At 32.6% G+C, this 16,561-nt stretch overlaps 1 protein-coding gene across 1 annotated transcript; it reads left to right on the top strand.

Annotated features, from left to right (window-relative positions):
• The first annotated feature begins 6,993 nt into the window (after window positions 1-6,993).
• Window positions 6,994-16,561, top strand: LOC101267060 (T-complex protein 1 subunit alpha). The gene is made up of 17 exons (XM_004229729.5): window positions 6,994-7,309; window positions 7,409-7,473; window positions 8,739-8,828; window positions 8,921-9,007; window positions 9,114-9,173; window positions 9,304-9,354; window positions 10,239-10,334; window positions 11,334-11,399; window positions 11,679-11,896; window positions 12,207-12,303; window positions 12,964-13,050; window positions 13,889-14,023; window positions 14,239-14,343; window positions 14,923-15,051; window positions 15,143-15,246; window positions 15,915-16,005; window positions 16,082-16,561. The coding sequence occupies exons 1-17, from the start codon at window positions 7,237-7,239 to the stop codon at window positions 16,163-16,165; spliced, it is 1,638 nt and encodes a 545-aa protein (XP_004229777.1). The 5' UTR covers window positions 6,994-7,236; the 3' UTR covers window positions 16,166-16,561.

Consider the following 16,561-nt stretch of genomic DNA (forward strand, 5'->3'; position numbering starts at 1 on the left):
AAGGTTTGAGTAGTGGAGAAAAGGAACAAGGCAATTAGTGAGTGCTGACTGCCTTCAGAGTTTGTGACAGACAAGAAAAGTCCAAAGACAGGAAATGGATGAAATTTTTAACAGAACAAAAATGACTTTTCTGTTTAGCTAGACTAGACAGAAGATGCAAACAAAGATATAAATATGTAATTTAGTTATTGGATTTCTCCTCAATAAACAAAAATTAAGAGCAAAGAGGAAATGGACTGTGATTTGCTTCAATTTACAAGGTTGCACACTTGAAGATGCATAATATCTTCAAGTGTCAATTAATTAACAATAACAGCTTGATTAATTGTGGCTAAGTATATTCTTTTAGAGAAAATTAATTAACACTCTTTATAAATGTTGCTAAAGTCTATAGCGACATTATACCCAATGACAATTAACTAATGTTAATAAAGATTTTAGCACTTTTTGTTAATATGCATAGTTATTGCCGCTAAAAGATATTTTTGTTGTAATGTACATTTAGATGGTGGATCGAATCCCCTCGCTGAAAAATTATATTGTGCATATAGAGTTAGGGCCTGTTTGAATTGGCTTTTGGCATATGACTTATAAGTCAAAGCCATAAGTTAGTTAGGATTTCTAACTTATGGCTTTAGGCTTGTTTTTGTTATTTTAGTTTGAAAATAAGTGCTTATAAACACTTTTTAACTTTATTCAAACACTTCAAAATTGCTTAAAATCTATTTTAACTTAAAAGCATCTAAAATAAGTCGGTCCAGACGAACACTTACATTTTTATTTTATTATTAATTTATATATATCATTAGACCTCTTGACACAAACAATAAAACATAGCTCAATGGTGAAGGGAGTGCAACTTTTCTTAGATGATGATGTAGATTCAATTTTCGTTAGCCACAGTTTTAATTTTTTTTTTCAGCTTTTGCGTGTTTGCTTCTTTAATTTTTTGAATTCCCTTGACAAAAATCTTGTCTCCGTCACTATGCATCTCATATACAATCTGTAAATGTATATGAGACTTGAGCTATTTTTTTTCTTCTCAGCAATAGTTGAGACTTAGTAAAACAAGAGGTATATATGATACATCTACTTAGAAGAAAGAGTGTTATAAATATTTATCTCTCTGTTTCACCCAAAATGGTCAAAGCAGTGTGTGTTGCTTTGTCTAAAATGCCTCGTGGAGTTACACTAGTTCTCTTTTTTGTCAGAAAGTCATTTTAGTACTGGGATTGTTTGATGTGAGGAATAAAAATAAATAATCTGAGATTTATTTTGTTTGGTTGCCATGTACGGAATAAGTTATCTCTTATATGTGATGGAATAAGTTATCTCTTATATGTGATGGAATAAGTTTTCCTATGATAATTGGTTTCAACCAAATAAAACTAGAAGTGAAAATAATGTTATAAGGTAAGACCATTTTGTTGATGCAAGTATGAGACATTAGCTAGGTGCATCTTAAAGCACAAACGAATCTTTTAATTAGTTTTCATACCATGCTCTTTGTGTTACAAGAATGAAAACCTCCAAACTAAAAGTATTTTCTCTCTTTCTTATCATTTATTAACAACTAAACTGAATATTATAGCATTGCAGAACATGTAACAGTATTGGCCTAGCACTTCCAATCAGAAAACGAATGCAAAAATCTCAAATGCACACGATAGTACTCCAAATAATTAAGAATATTTTTTATAACAATAAACTTTATAAATATATACATATCTGATACATTGTTATACATTATCACTAAACAATATCGATATATTACAACCACCTACACGGCTATTTTAGTTGAAAAGAATTATGGACAATAGTACATTTATGTAAGAAACCTATTTTTATTTCTCTATAATCTTGTATGTTTTTTTGTTTTTTTTTTTAGCAATATCTCCGCAGATGGTTATATTAACAAAAGTGAAGCTCCCCTCCATCTCAATTTAACGAGATATGAAATTAAAAGATTTTTTATCAATTTTTTTAAAAAATATATAATTTTTTTATGGGCAACTTTCACATATAGCAAATGAAAAATTCAAAACAAACATATAACTGTATAATTCTCTATACATATACAATTGTATGATTCTCTGACCTAAATTGTATAATTCGCTGGCATCGCTATACATATACAATTGTATAATTCGCTAACATAAATTGTATAATTCGTTGCAATTTTATAATTCGTTGGCGTATTTCACTGCAATTGTATAATTCGCTGGCCTATTTCGCTGCAATGTTTGTATAAAATTTGATTTGTATACAATTGAGTCGAAGTAAAATGTTTGTATATTGTATAGTTATATGTGTATATGAAGAATATATGTTTTCTCTCGCTTACAAAAACAGAAACACAATTTATACACTTCTGGTGTATAAAGCGAGAGAAAATTGTATTTTACTGCAATTGTATAATTCGCTGGCCTTTTTCGCTACAATATTTGTATAAAATTTACATTTGTATACAATTGAATCGAACTAAAATATTTGTAAATTGTATAATTAAGTGAATCTCAACCATTATGCTGCAAAAATTTTATGGAGACTATGGTGTTACCCAATATAAAATTGGGCAACTTTCACATATAGCAAACAAAAAAATCATATTTGTATAATATAGCAAACTTTGCATAATTGCGCTCCATAGCAAACATAAAAACTGCATAATTCGCTATACATATACAAGTGTATAATTCGCTGGCCTAAATTGTATAATTCACTGGCCTATTTCACTGCAATTGTATAATTTGCTTTGCATATAGTTGAATCGAATTAAAATGTATGTATATTGCATAATTATAAGTTTATAGCAAAAAGATATATGTTTTTCTCGCTCTATACAAAAACAGAAACACAATATATACACTTCTCTTGTATAAAGTTAGAGAAAATTGTATTTCACTGCAATTGTATAATTCGCAATTGTATAATTCGTTGGCCTTTTTCTCTGCAATTTTTGAAGTAAAATGTTTGTAAATTGTATAATTAAGTGTATAACACGAAGATATACATTTTTGCATGTGTATATACAATTTTCTCTCGCTTTATACAAAACAGAAACAGAATTATACACTTCTGTGTATAAAGCGAGAGAGGCGAGCGAGAATGGAGAGTGGCGAGCGAGATTCCTGAGAGACGCTGACAAATTTTAGATAATGTTTGCTATGGAGCACAATTAAATCAAACCCTAGTTATTCTATTTAATTTAGGTTATTAGTTTGCTATTTTATACAATTTTCCTATAAAATTTAAGAACCAAAATATCTGCGTTCATCCGTTTTGCATCGACTATATAACAACATACATTATCGTCAAGCTTGTTGACAATGTCGTCGAAATTCATTGTCCGTTTCCGAATTGTAACCAATTTTTGGACCCAATCGGTTGCCAAAATATTGTGGATTCAGATCTGTTTGATAAATGATCTGAAAAGTTGTGTAAGTACTTTGTTTTAGGGTTGACGCGGTGTTACTGCCCTAATCTGAACTGTTCTGCTTTAATTTTGGATGAATGCGGTGGCATTACGATGGGATCAAAGTGCCCAAATTGCAAGAGATTATTTTACTTCCAGTGCAAGATTGCATGGCATGCTGGATTTCAATGCGAGGAGAGTGGGGCATTGAGAGATGAAGACAACATCGCTTTTGGTAAGCTCGCTAAGGGTGAAAAATGGCAGAGGTGTCTGTTGATATTATGTAAAACAACTAGTTAGTTATTAGTTAACACATTCAATTAGTTAGTTATATTTTCCACTAGTTAGTTATTAGTTACATTTTCCATTAGTTAGTTAAGAGTTAGTTAGTTGTTGATACTTTGTTAATTAGCTATATAAATAGCTGCTACAGATTCATTGTAAGTACTCCTTTACATTGTATTTTTCTACAACTCTTATCAATTCAAGATCACAGAAGAGTTCTATCTCTTCTTTCTCACTTCTTCTCTTTCTCTTCTTCCTTAAGCTCCATCAATGGAGACCTTCTAAGCATGTTTTGTTCCTTTGTTTAACAGTGTCCTAAGTGTCGCTCTTTTGTTCAACTTAGTGAAGGTTGTCGTCATGATACTTGCAGGTTAGTTACATAGACAAACGTTTGTTATGGGACACAATTGAATCAAACAGTAGCTACTCTATTTATTTTAAATTATAAGTTTTCTATTATATACAATTATCTCATTTTTTATTGACTTGGCGGTTGATAATGTATTTGGACCTAGTAATTTCTTCAGCCCAATTTGAATTGGATTATTACTGCCATAACTTGTTTTAAATAATTTATTTAGAGTAGCTCAGAGTGTTGTATTCTGTTTTTCAAAAGAAACAATTATTATTGATATATTTAATTCCACCTAAAGTAACTTTTAAAAATATTATACTTGAAGTAAACAATTTTGACATTTCACGTAAACATGAGGCGTAATATTGGCACTAAATTATCTAATTATTCTTAATTATTTTTTATATTTTGCTCATCACATTTCATTTCATCCTTTGTCAATTGTCATATAAAAAGCACTATCCACATTAATTTGTCTAAATTATTTTTTATATTTTACTTTTCTGCTTTCATTTCATTCTTTATCAATTGAAAAGAGTGAATATATTTACTCTTTATATTTACTCTTAAATGAGTGAATATATTTATTTTTGAATATGTGTGAGAGAAAAAAATCAAATTTCATTAACATATGGAGTTCAATTTACAAAAACTTTTTATAAGATCAAAAAATAAATTTATAGCAATATATGTGTTGACAAGGAAACTAAGATTATACCTCTCATCTACCATGCATCTTGAGCCAAAATGTTCACTCTTTCAAACACACTACTATCAATTCTAATCCATTGCAATACAATGACTTTTTCAGATTATTTTTTTATTTAAATTGTTGACAAATCTCAATATGAACCTCATAAGAAGAGTGGTATGGTGTATAGAAGTTTGATTATATTTTTATATATATATATATATATATATATATATATATATATATTCAAATTTATCATTTTAGAAATGATATTTAACCATAGGCTATATTCTGAATGAGCAAATTATTATCATTTGGAAAGGGTCTTTCTTTAACGATCTAATCGATGAGTTGTTTATATGTCCACACACATTTTATCTAAAATAAATAATACTAAGTTTCTCAAAACTTAATACAAAAATTATTTAACACCATTAATTCAAATCATTTAACTCACGCAAAATTTTATAGCAAAATTTTAATTTAGTGAAAATTTAGTGTTTTTAAGCTTCAAGCCATACTAATTTTTACACCAAATTTGATGAGTGAATAATATTACATCGAATTGGGTGTAACACTATTCATCACAGCAAATCCGTTTTTGAATATTTTGATATAATTTTATTATACAGACTTTTAATTAATATTATATAAATGTTATATTTTAATTAAATCTTTTGTATATATAATTATTTTTATGTAATATTTTTATAATATTAATTTTAGATATAAATTTTAGTTTTTTATAAATTAATTTTTCTATATATGACTTTTTTTAAAAAAAGAAATAATGTTAATTATACTATAAATTATAATTGGATGCAAAAGAAAATAATATGAATTATATATGATGAATGTTTTAGAAAGAATTTGTTTTATGATATAAAAAATATAAATAAAATAAAAAATAATAATACAATAATAAAGAGAGAATAAAATATTCTTTTTTTGATATAAAGTTCAGTGCACATGATTGGAGTTGATTGCACAAAAAATAATACTAATACCAAATTTGATGTTTTGAATCGGAAATACCTTCAACAATGAATTACAAAAATAGTATTACATGACCAGTGATTTTTTCTTGAAAATAAGTAAAACAATTGTATTAATTTGGAGGAAAAACTATGCGAAAATTAAAATAAAAAAGAAATAAATTGAAACTAATATTAGCACAATAATTGTTAGTTATTATTGTGAGAATTATGTCTTTTACTTGATTAAAAAAATAAATACTTCAAATCTTTGAATTTGGCTTATGATACCGGAAAATTATAAATAAATAAATAAATATATATATACACGTCAATATACATTTGATACAATTTTTATACACTCAAATTTTCTCTAAAAAGCCTCAAATTTTAGGTTTGAGCTCTTCTCAATATATTTGAGTCTTTTTATATATTATTGATTAAAAAATAATTAACGTGTGTATCACGTCAGATTTTAAAATCAAGTTTTGAAGAATCTTTAATGACTAGTAGAGTCTTTCAATCCTAACCAATTTAAATTCTCCTTTTAAAAGAATCAAAATTTTATATAAGCTCCTTTCAAAGTTTTAAATTTTCGATATATTATTCACTCGAAATGATTCATATTTGCAGTACATCAAATTTTAAGTTTGAGCTTTAAAAAATCTTCAATAGTTGAACATAGAGTTTTTAAACTAATAAAACCTACCAACCAGTTTTTAAGGTCTAAAACACCACTATCCAACTTCAAATAATAGGTAACCAAGAAAGTAATTATCAAACTTCCATCATAAAATAATATTTAAGCTTTTTTTTGGAATAATATTTAAATTCAACATGAATTTTTTATTTTTTCAAAACTCAAATTCAACCAATAATTACGGAGTATCTACGTTTTTCATGTTTTTCTTCTATAATTTTGTTCCATTATATGAACAACTCTACAGAGCATTCAATGATTTCTAAATGTTAAGATTTCAAAACTCTCTAATCCTCAAGTTGAACCACAACCGAAAAAGGAAGAGATGAAAAAAGAAAATATTGTGAACTTTACAAACAATAACAAATGCCAAGTCGCTAATTTTTGTAATAAAGTAATAATTAGATTATTATGCATTAAAATTTGTTGACGCAATAAATAATTATGATAATTTTCTCTAAAAGTATTCTATTTTCCATAGTTCAAACAAAATTAGTTTTCATTTATTTTGTAATTTGTTTAAATATTTTTATTTATGATTTATTTAGAACTAAGAAAGAAAAAAAACTTTAGGGCCAAAATATTTATTCTCAAGGGTACAACAAACCTAAAACCCTCACGAACGAGCAGTATATCTCACTTTGCTGCTTCTCATTTTTGTACTCAAAACATTCCACACTACAAAAGGGCCTTCGGTTTCTTCGAGAATCTGCTCTCTTCTTCACTCCATAACCCGATCTAGGGTTTTTTCTCATTGCCGATCTCCTCGCATTCCCAACATTCTCATCACTTTCCCGGTCAGATATATAGTCGGAAATGGCGTATTCAGCACAAACTCTTGATATTTCCGGCGACCGCCAGTCTGGTCAGGATGTTCGCACTCAAAATGGTACTGTCATATATCCCTTCCTTCCCCTCTTTACATGTATTACTTTACCCTTTCTACTTAGTGAAGTAGTGATTGTGTGTTGTATATTGAGATTTTCAGTGACTGCATGTCAAGCAGTAGCGAACATCGTCAAATCTTCGCTTGGACCTGTTGGCCTTGATAAGGTTCGTTTCTATTTTTCGTAGCTCTTGTATCTGTTTGTGTACTCGTAGTGTATTCTACGCTACTAGTAATTGTTGTTGAAGAAGTTTAACTGCATCTAGTTTGCCTTAATTGTCAAAGTTACTTACTATTTCTCTTGTGGTTATGAATCTGATTGCCAGTTCTAGGAGGATGTTCATACCTGGGGTTTTGAGATGTTTATCATGTGAAATTTCTAATTTAAAGATAAATTATTGATCATTGGAATGAAACAGGCTCAAATTTAGAGGAATGGTGTAATAATGAAGTGGAATCTCTAGGATTCTTAGTTGCTGAAGTGAGCTAACTTGCATATTCACTTTTACGGATAAATGCGCAGAGCAATTTAGAGAAGTTTATGTGAAAGCTCGATTTCTGTGGAGAGCCTCTGGGTGGTTGTTATTTGTGTCAAATTTGTTCGCCGTTACCTGAATGATTTAAGGACTAGAAAAAAACAAAAAGGTAAGTGAGCATATTTGCCAAGCTTGCTCATATTGAGAGCATTTTAGCCTGCAATTATCAATAATCCCGTAGACAGGTGTAGTATGGTATGACTATGGCTTCTGATCAAACTCATTTCAGTTTATAAGCATCAACACTTGGTTAACCAGTCAGTTGGTGGACTTACAAATAGTTCAGAATCAAAGCTGAAGACTAGTGCCCTGATATGTGACAGCCACAATAGATGTAGAATGACACCCTTAAACATTTATTACCAAAAACTATTGTGTACTAGACTGGTGAGGTAGCATAAATACTTGAACAGAATAATCTGTCCTGTTCTCATCCTGACTGTGGACACTCGGGAGTAAGTTCAGTTTTGAAGTACCAAGGCTGGCTAATCATTTGCCAGCCCAACTGATTATATTTTGACATTGAACAGGATGTATCTGCACTCAACACTTATTTTATATCTTAAAAGTATGGAACGGATTATACTTATTACTTAAAATTGGTCGAGTTAATTATTTTACTGCCTATCATATATCTATTTGTCCTGTTTTCATGAAGACGGAGTCAGTCACTACCTCAAAATTTTTCGCTTCTGTTTATTACAAAACTATTGATGCATATATTCATAGGCTCGAACGATGTTTGATATAACACAATTGGATCCGGTCACATTAATGAAAAAGAATAAAATGGCTTTGGTTCAACATTTCTAGTGCCCCCACCCCCTATCCAACACATATATTTGTTGCTTGAATGGTCGATTGGTTGTTGACTCATGCATTGCTATGAATCTCAGATGCTCGTTGATGATATTGGGGATGTAACAATTACTAATGATGGTGCTACAATTCTGAGGATGTTAGAAGTTGAGCATCCAGCTGCCAAGGTAACCACATGAACCTTCTATTTTCTCACTCAGGCATACTGTATAAACTCTTTGTATAAAGTGATGAACCATTTTAATGCACTATGTTACAGGTTCTTGTTGAGTTGGCTGAACTCCAAGATCGAGAAGTTGGTGATGGAACAACCTCAGTTGTTATTATAGCTGCAGAATTGCTTAAGGTATTCTTGCTAACGTACTGCAATGCATGCACTTCTCTAAGTATTTTCAATTCAAACAGTTTGTGCTCATAATTTTGGTTGATATTATCTGTATTAATATTTGCAGGGAGCAAATGAGTTGGTGAGACACAAAATTCACCCAACCTCGATCATCAGTGGATATAGGGTAACTATCTGCATTCTTTTTACATGCAACTTAAAAGAATAATGACAATCCCAAGAATAATGACAATCCCTTTATTTGTGATTCCAAAAACAGAAAGCCTTTCTAATATTATACTTCTTGTTTCTGGCAGCTAGCAATGAGGGAAGCATGCAAATATGTTGAAGAAAAATTGGCTGTTAAGGTATTGATTCCTGTTATTTGGCCTTCACGTATGTAATACTGTGTATTATGCTGATGTGTCTACCACATGTGAAGTAGTTTGTTCAAATTCTAATCAAGCTTGCATTTTCTTTGAACTGTATAATATACCTTGTGGACCTTATAAGAAAAGGACATTGTCTTAAATCTATGGTTATTAAGTCAGAGTTTCATTCCTAGGGAAATTGCAAGTACAGGTTGCACTTGCAATTTCGAGTATCTCGTGATTTATGTCATTGCTAAGATGTAAGAACCATTTAAATCCTTTATCCAATCAGGTTGAAAGCATGGAAAAGGTTTTCATCAATCTACTGCATTAGGAACCTTAGACTGGACATTTTGCCTCCTTATGTGGTGCTTTAGTGAAGCTGCATGGTTAAGTCTCTCATCCCTCATGGGCTCTGCTATTAAGCGCATAACGTTGGACAATTAATAATATTGGCAGAATGATATGTTTGTTGTTTAGGAAATGGCATTAATGGATCTTTTAGTGATCAGGTTTAGCATCAGAAAACTAGTTCCTGGTCACTTGTAACTATATGTTTACATCTAATTGGAAATAAATAGTTTTTAACTTGGTTTATGTGTTTTTACTTCATAAAATTCAATGATTATAATTTCTTTCCAATTCTTAAATTTTAGTAGTACTTATTTATTGTGTTTATGATTATATATTTGCATGTATTGCATAATTACACACACACACACACATATTAGTTTGTTCTTTATTAAAACCTTTCATTGATATAAAAACTGTGCTTTGCACTTGAAACCCTAGCAGACCATGGTGCATTTCACCACTATTCATTTTTTATGTCTATTTTAGTGCAGTTCATGATCTTTCCAGTTTGTCCACTGTTTTTTCAGGTCGATAAGCTTGGAAAAGATTCTCTTATAAACTGCGCCAAGACAAGCATGTCATCAAAGTTGATAGCAGATGATAGTGACTTCTTCGCAAATATGGTATGCTGGTTCTTGAAATTGGATTATCTTGAATAAGCTGCCCGTTCTTGAAAAAATCCTAAGGATAAGCTTTTTAATAGTGCTCTGAGCTTTGTTCTTATACAAGAGGAGAGTATCAATGTTCACATAACCTAAGAAAAATCTTATCTCACACTGCTATCCAAGAAAACACACTAGCTTTTTTTTGAGACCTGTTTAATCTGAGTGATCATTTTGTGCAATCTGCATATGCAGAACATTATAACACATGTATGTGTTGTGTAATGGTTTCGTTATATTACCTGCTTTAGGCTGAACCACAGCTTAGTTTTCTCTTTGATGTTGCTGCCTTTAGGCAATTGATTATTAGACTCGTCATGTGTATGCTTCCTGATAGTAACATTCTCATACTTTGCTTTCATACAATTAGTATCGTGTTGATGAGAAAAGAATGAAAACCAGGGGTAGGTTTTATATTTCCTATTGTTTGTGATGCTTCATAAGGTGGATAGAGTTGGCCTAACACTCTACTAAATTTACCGCTGTTTTGTGTGTAGTGTTTTGAAATATCAGAGCTACCTTATTTAATATCTTGTGCCATTTGTGCATTATTGGATAAAAGTTGCTTCTTTTTTTCCGCTTCCTTTTCACATAAAATTTCCCAAGACGTACATCTGACTTTAGTTACTTAAATTATGTGGTTAGCAATATTGACCCTTTTAGTTAACTTATATATTTAATTCCTAATATTGTGGTTCTCTTTTTTGGGGCTAATAGGGCCCTAACAATGTTTGTTTAACAATTGTATGTTTGCTCCTTGCATAATTTTTCATACTCATTGAGTGTCAACATTTGAAGATCTTTTTTCGATGCTAATCCTTTTGGAATGTCAATTTTATCATGCATGTGCAGCTAAATTATTCATCCCATGTGTTTTTCTCTCTAAGGGTCTTTTGTATCATATCTTTTGTGAAACATCATTCTAAGGTACCATAATCTTTAGCGATTGGTCTTTTGTAGGTTGTTGAAGCTGTACAGGCAGTCAAGATGACTAATGTTAGGGGTGAAATCAAATACCCTATAAAGGTGTGTTGTTAATTCAAGAAAACTTGTTCTGATAATTTGGAAGGTCTTGTTTATAGTTTTGTTAATCAGGAAGCACATTAGAACAATTTTGGCCTGTTTTTGTTTTATTTATACTTTCTGTTGCTTTTTGAAGGTTGCCAACATATCCTTAATGTTGAGGTATACAATAGTATCAGTTTTAAAAAATTAATTTTGTGCAGTTCTATTTAGTAGATTCCCTAGATTGTTTCACATCTAGATCAAGCACTAATATAAAACTGAAACTTTATTTCTATCCAGGGTATTAATTTACTTAAAGCACATGGAAAAAGTGCAAAAGATAGCTATCTATTGAAGGGTTATGCACTGAATACTGGCCGTGCTGCCCAAGGGATGCCTCTGAGAGTTGCGCCTGCACGGATTGCTTGTCTTGACTTCAATCTTCAAAAGACAAAAATGCAGATGGGTGTTCAAGTGTTGGTAACTGATCCTCGAGAGCTTGAGAGGATTCGCCAAAGGTGATATTTTACTGGACCATTGAGTCTATTCTGTTGCTATCAATTTGTTAGCATCAAACCATTGTTCTTCTTGTCAACTGCTCATAACCAAAACCACGGAGTACATTTGATATCTTATTGCTGGTACTGAACGATGAGGCCTAGACTGTTGTTTTTGACATAAGTTTGTTATCTCCAATGATTTCACAAGAATTTTTTGCTTATATAACTTGGGATAACCGATGACACTCTGTAGCTATAATTCACTACATATTGGTTAAACCACAGCAGCATGTTGGAATTCAGCCCTAATGTAAATTTATGTTTACAGAGAAGCTGATATGACAAAAGAACGGATTCAAAAACTTTTGAGTGCGGGAGCAAATGTTGTTTTGACTTCAAAAGGAATTGATGACATGGCACTGAAGGCAAGCTGCTAACTTTGGTTTTTACTTTTTATGTTTTCCCGTCTCCTTCACATGCTCTACTCCGTTGAATATGAGTTCCTATATCTAACTCATACAAAAGTTCCTTTGAAAAGGCAAGAAATGCTTTGTCTAATACCGGGCTTTGTTTTATACATTCTAGATTTCTCTTAGGTTTTTCTGGCACCTACTTGATAACTGTACCCTTATTGTGCCAGTATCGTTGCAATCAACTTCGATGAATGCACCTAAGAGTGTGCTCACTGAATTGTTGGGGTGTTTTAAAAGTATAAATTTCAGCAGAAGCAAAAAACACTAGGTGATTTCTTTCCATATGCCGAAGGCTTGGTGGGCATAGCTACTTGGTACCTGTTTGCTGGTGGGAGGTAGCAGGTACCTGGTGCTGATTAAAATTTAGCTCTTCTATAAATTATTTACTTTAGGATAAAACAAAAAAGGTTAAAAAGACTAGCTCTTGTTGTGGCGGTAATGGTAATGCTTGTTTTGGAAGGATGTGTAGTTAGCAATGCTGATATCCGTTGTAACTTGTCTGTGGTAGAGAAATTCCAATTTGGGTACCTCTGTTTGTTTCTTGTTTCTTTCTAAAGTGTGATTGCATAAGCTGGTGCTGTTATGATCTAATTACATATTTTCCGGTTTCAGTACTTTGTGGAAGCTGGTGCCATTGCGGTCAGACGTGTTCGCAAAGAAGATTTGCGCCATGTTGCTAAGGCAACCGGTGCAACTGTGGTATGTAACTAGACTGGTCTGGGAATTTTCTTCTGCTTTTTTTATTTTTTTGGGTCATGGCAATTCATACCCCTTATCGAGGATCAAAATTATCTCTTTCCCACTTCTCTTCTGTCTCAAACTCTCAATCTCTTGGTTTGACGTAGAGTGCTCTTCCAACTGGAGCAACCTCACCTCATCATGCTGTTTCAAAGTTCTTTTTAATCCTTCTATGAATCTACGAAGTTAAGGTTTTACTCATCAGATAGGAAAAGACTTGGTGATACCTAGCTTTATCATGCATTTTTCATGATCATGAATGTCGAAAAGATACAATTTTAGAGTTCTGTTATGTAATCCGCTCACCAAGCTTTATCATGCATTTTTCATGATCATGAATGTCGAAAAGATACAATTTTAGAGTTCTGTTATGTAATCCGCAGTAGACTTTTAAGTTGAACAATGAGCGTCATATGAAGGTCAAAAAGGTTAGAGATTTCTACTTGAATGGAGTTAGGATCAAGAAGAATGGATAGAACTAGCTTTCAATGAGTTTGTACCTTGGTTTATTGATTGTTGGATTGACTGGAGTCCAATCGCGAGGACATGAAGAAGTCTCTGTTTTTTTTCTCCTGGAAATTGTATATATAATAAGCTGTTTAACAGCCCCCCCCCCACCCCCACCATACCACACCACACACACACACACAAAAGCAGGTGGTTGGAGGACCAAAGAGACACAAGATATGAGTATGATAGTGGGCGATAATTTTGGGCATATAACAATAGCCATTTCTGGTAATTAGTAGCATAATCATTCCTAGGAACATGACATATGCTCATGTTCTGTGCTTTACAGGTCTCAACATTTGCTGATATGGAAGGAGAAGAAACTTTTGAACCATCATTTCTTGGACATGCTGATGAGGTGGTGGAGGAGCGAATTGCTGATGATGATGTGATTATGGTTAAAGGAACCAAAACCTCAAGTTCGGTATGTAGTTGCACTGAATTTTGAGTTTATTTTAACTGTCTCATTACTTATTTAAAACTGCAAAATAGTTTGACCCTATTCATCCCATGACTCTCATTTGTTGTCTTCGATAGAAAATGTTGTGGCTCTTATGGGTTTTTTTTCTTTCCAAAATGAAGATAGCTTTGTAATTCAAAGGTTATGAATATGGACTCTGATCCTGCTGCTTTTATCAGGTTTCATTAATACTTAGAGGTGCAAATGACTTTATGCTTGACGAGATGGAGAGGGCCCTCCATGATGCTTTATGCATTGTGAAGAGAACACTAGAGTCAACAACTGTAAGTCCTTGTGTCCAGAAATTACTTCTAAATGCAGTTGTTGTTTACTTTGATGAAGTTATATAGATAACAGGTTATGTTGGGGGCATCAAAATTTTAATTCACGCTGTAAGGAAGCTTATTCTCTTAGACTATATTTAGATCAATAATAGGTGTAGGTTATCAATTTAACTTGTTTGATGAGCTAATGTACCAGTGGTGTATGCAAACCTTATCTTCCTACCTTGTGTAAGGTAGAGAGGCTATTTGCAGTAGACTCTTGTCTCAAGAAAAGTATCTTCAAAACATGTTTGGAGAAAATACACAAGTGAAAAAGCTATGATGAAAATAACAAAAGTTGCAACTCCATATATTAATAGTGTAACAGTCTCTTATACTTTAATGACCTTATACTTCAACAAGGAGAAGCGCGCATCCTGATTTTACTGCTATATTTTGTGGATATCTTCCAGCACAATATTTGATTTGGCATGGAGGAAATTCACTACCATAATCTCCATTTCCTCTTGGCTATAGGAAATAGCAGTGAAAATTTGTAGACATATAAATGCCTGATCAGTTTGTTACCGTGGTAAACAGGTCGTTGCTGGTGGTGGAGCTGTTGAGGCTGCTTTATGTGTCTACTTGGAGTACCTAGCTACTACTCTTGGGTCAAGGGAGCAGCTGGCTATTGCACAATTTGCTGAATCCTTACTTGTCATACCAAAGGTGCTTGCTAGTTGTATAAAAAATGGACGATACTCTTGCACCATGTATGTACATCTTCATGATCAATTTTGGTGAATTTTTTCTGGTGCAGGTTCTTGCAAATAACGCTGCAAAAGATTCCAGTGACTTGGTATCTAAACTACGTTCGTGCCACTACCTTGCACAAACCAAAGCTGATAAGAAGCATTTGTCAAGGTATTCTTGTTACATCTTTGTGTCGTTTGGTCAAGGCTTCTAGGCCAAAGCTGATGCACTACTTTCTAGTTTATATTTTATGTTACCAGGATTTCAAGTTTTAGTTTCGTAAGAATATGGTTTTTTTGGAGATTCTTGTGGGTTAAAGTTTTTTCAAAGCCTTCCTTTGGTGAAGGGATTGATGATTGCCTCAAGTAGGATAAAGCAAAGACTACTTCTATGAGATGTAATATTTTCTTGCTATGCAAGGTGTTCGTCTGGCCGGTCCTGACAGTCTTTCTCAAACCTCCTCAGACCCCATCACTGGCACACACTTCTACTGAGTTCTACAGTTTCCCAAGGTTGATGGGTAGAGGAGAGAGTTAGTTGGCCATTTTTCTTTACGACCAGCTAATTGTGTGAGCTAACTATTTGCCCCAAAATTTTGTGCTACCTACGGTTGGACCAATTTTAAGTTTCTAGATTAATGGCCCAAATGTTTAAAATGGCACTAAATAAAAGGGATCTGAAAAGTGATCAGCTCACCCTTGAGGCATTTACTTGAGACATATTGCTTCCCTATTTTTTTATGGATGATGAAGCACTGCTAAGCTGAATGAATGGTTTTAATCAATACATCTACCATCCTTCCTATGAACTATCATAATCAGGTTTTGTTGTGTTTACAGCATGGGACTGGACCTATCAAAGGGCACTGTGCGAAATAACTTGGAGGCTGGGGTGATTGAGCCTGCAATGAGCAAAGTAAAAATTATACAGGTACATCTACACTAGTATGCTGATCTGCTGAAAATTAGGTACTTGTCCTTTCTAATACGGTGTAATTTCTTATCAGTTTGCTACAGAAGCAGCTATTACCATTCTGAGAATCGATGACATGATAAGGCTTGTCAAAGATGAGAGCCAGAATGATGAGTAGGATTAGGCAGCAGATAGACCTGGACTTGTCCTAATGGAGCCAATGCGAGTGTTTGATGGACTTACAGTAGCTGTGTTGCATTTTTCATTGCCCTTTTGAGAATTGATCCCACCAGCTCTTGTTGATCCAGAATGGTTTTTGTTTTCCCCATAAATTATTCCTTAATCCTATGATTTGTTGTGAGTTTTAATATTTAAGGGATTTGTTGACACTGTAGGAAAATTTAAGTAAAATCATTAGGATACTGAATAGGTACATTTGAAGTTCTGTTGTTTGCTGGGTTATCCTTGTGTTTAAAACGTTGAGACCGGTCCATATTCTTAAGTACTACATTGGTATTTCCCCTTGAAAGAATGTCAATCACATTTTGTATGTCAAATGACAATTGAAGTCAAA

The sequence above is a fragment of the Solanum lycopersicum genome, chromosome 1 (genome assembly GCF_036512215.1).
Source record: "Solanum lycopersicum chromosome 1, SLM_r2.1".
Classification (NCBI taxonomy): Eukaryota; Viridiplantae; Streptophyta; class Magnoliopsida; order Solanales; family Solanaceae; genus Solanum; species Solanum lycopersicum.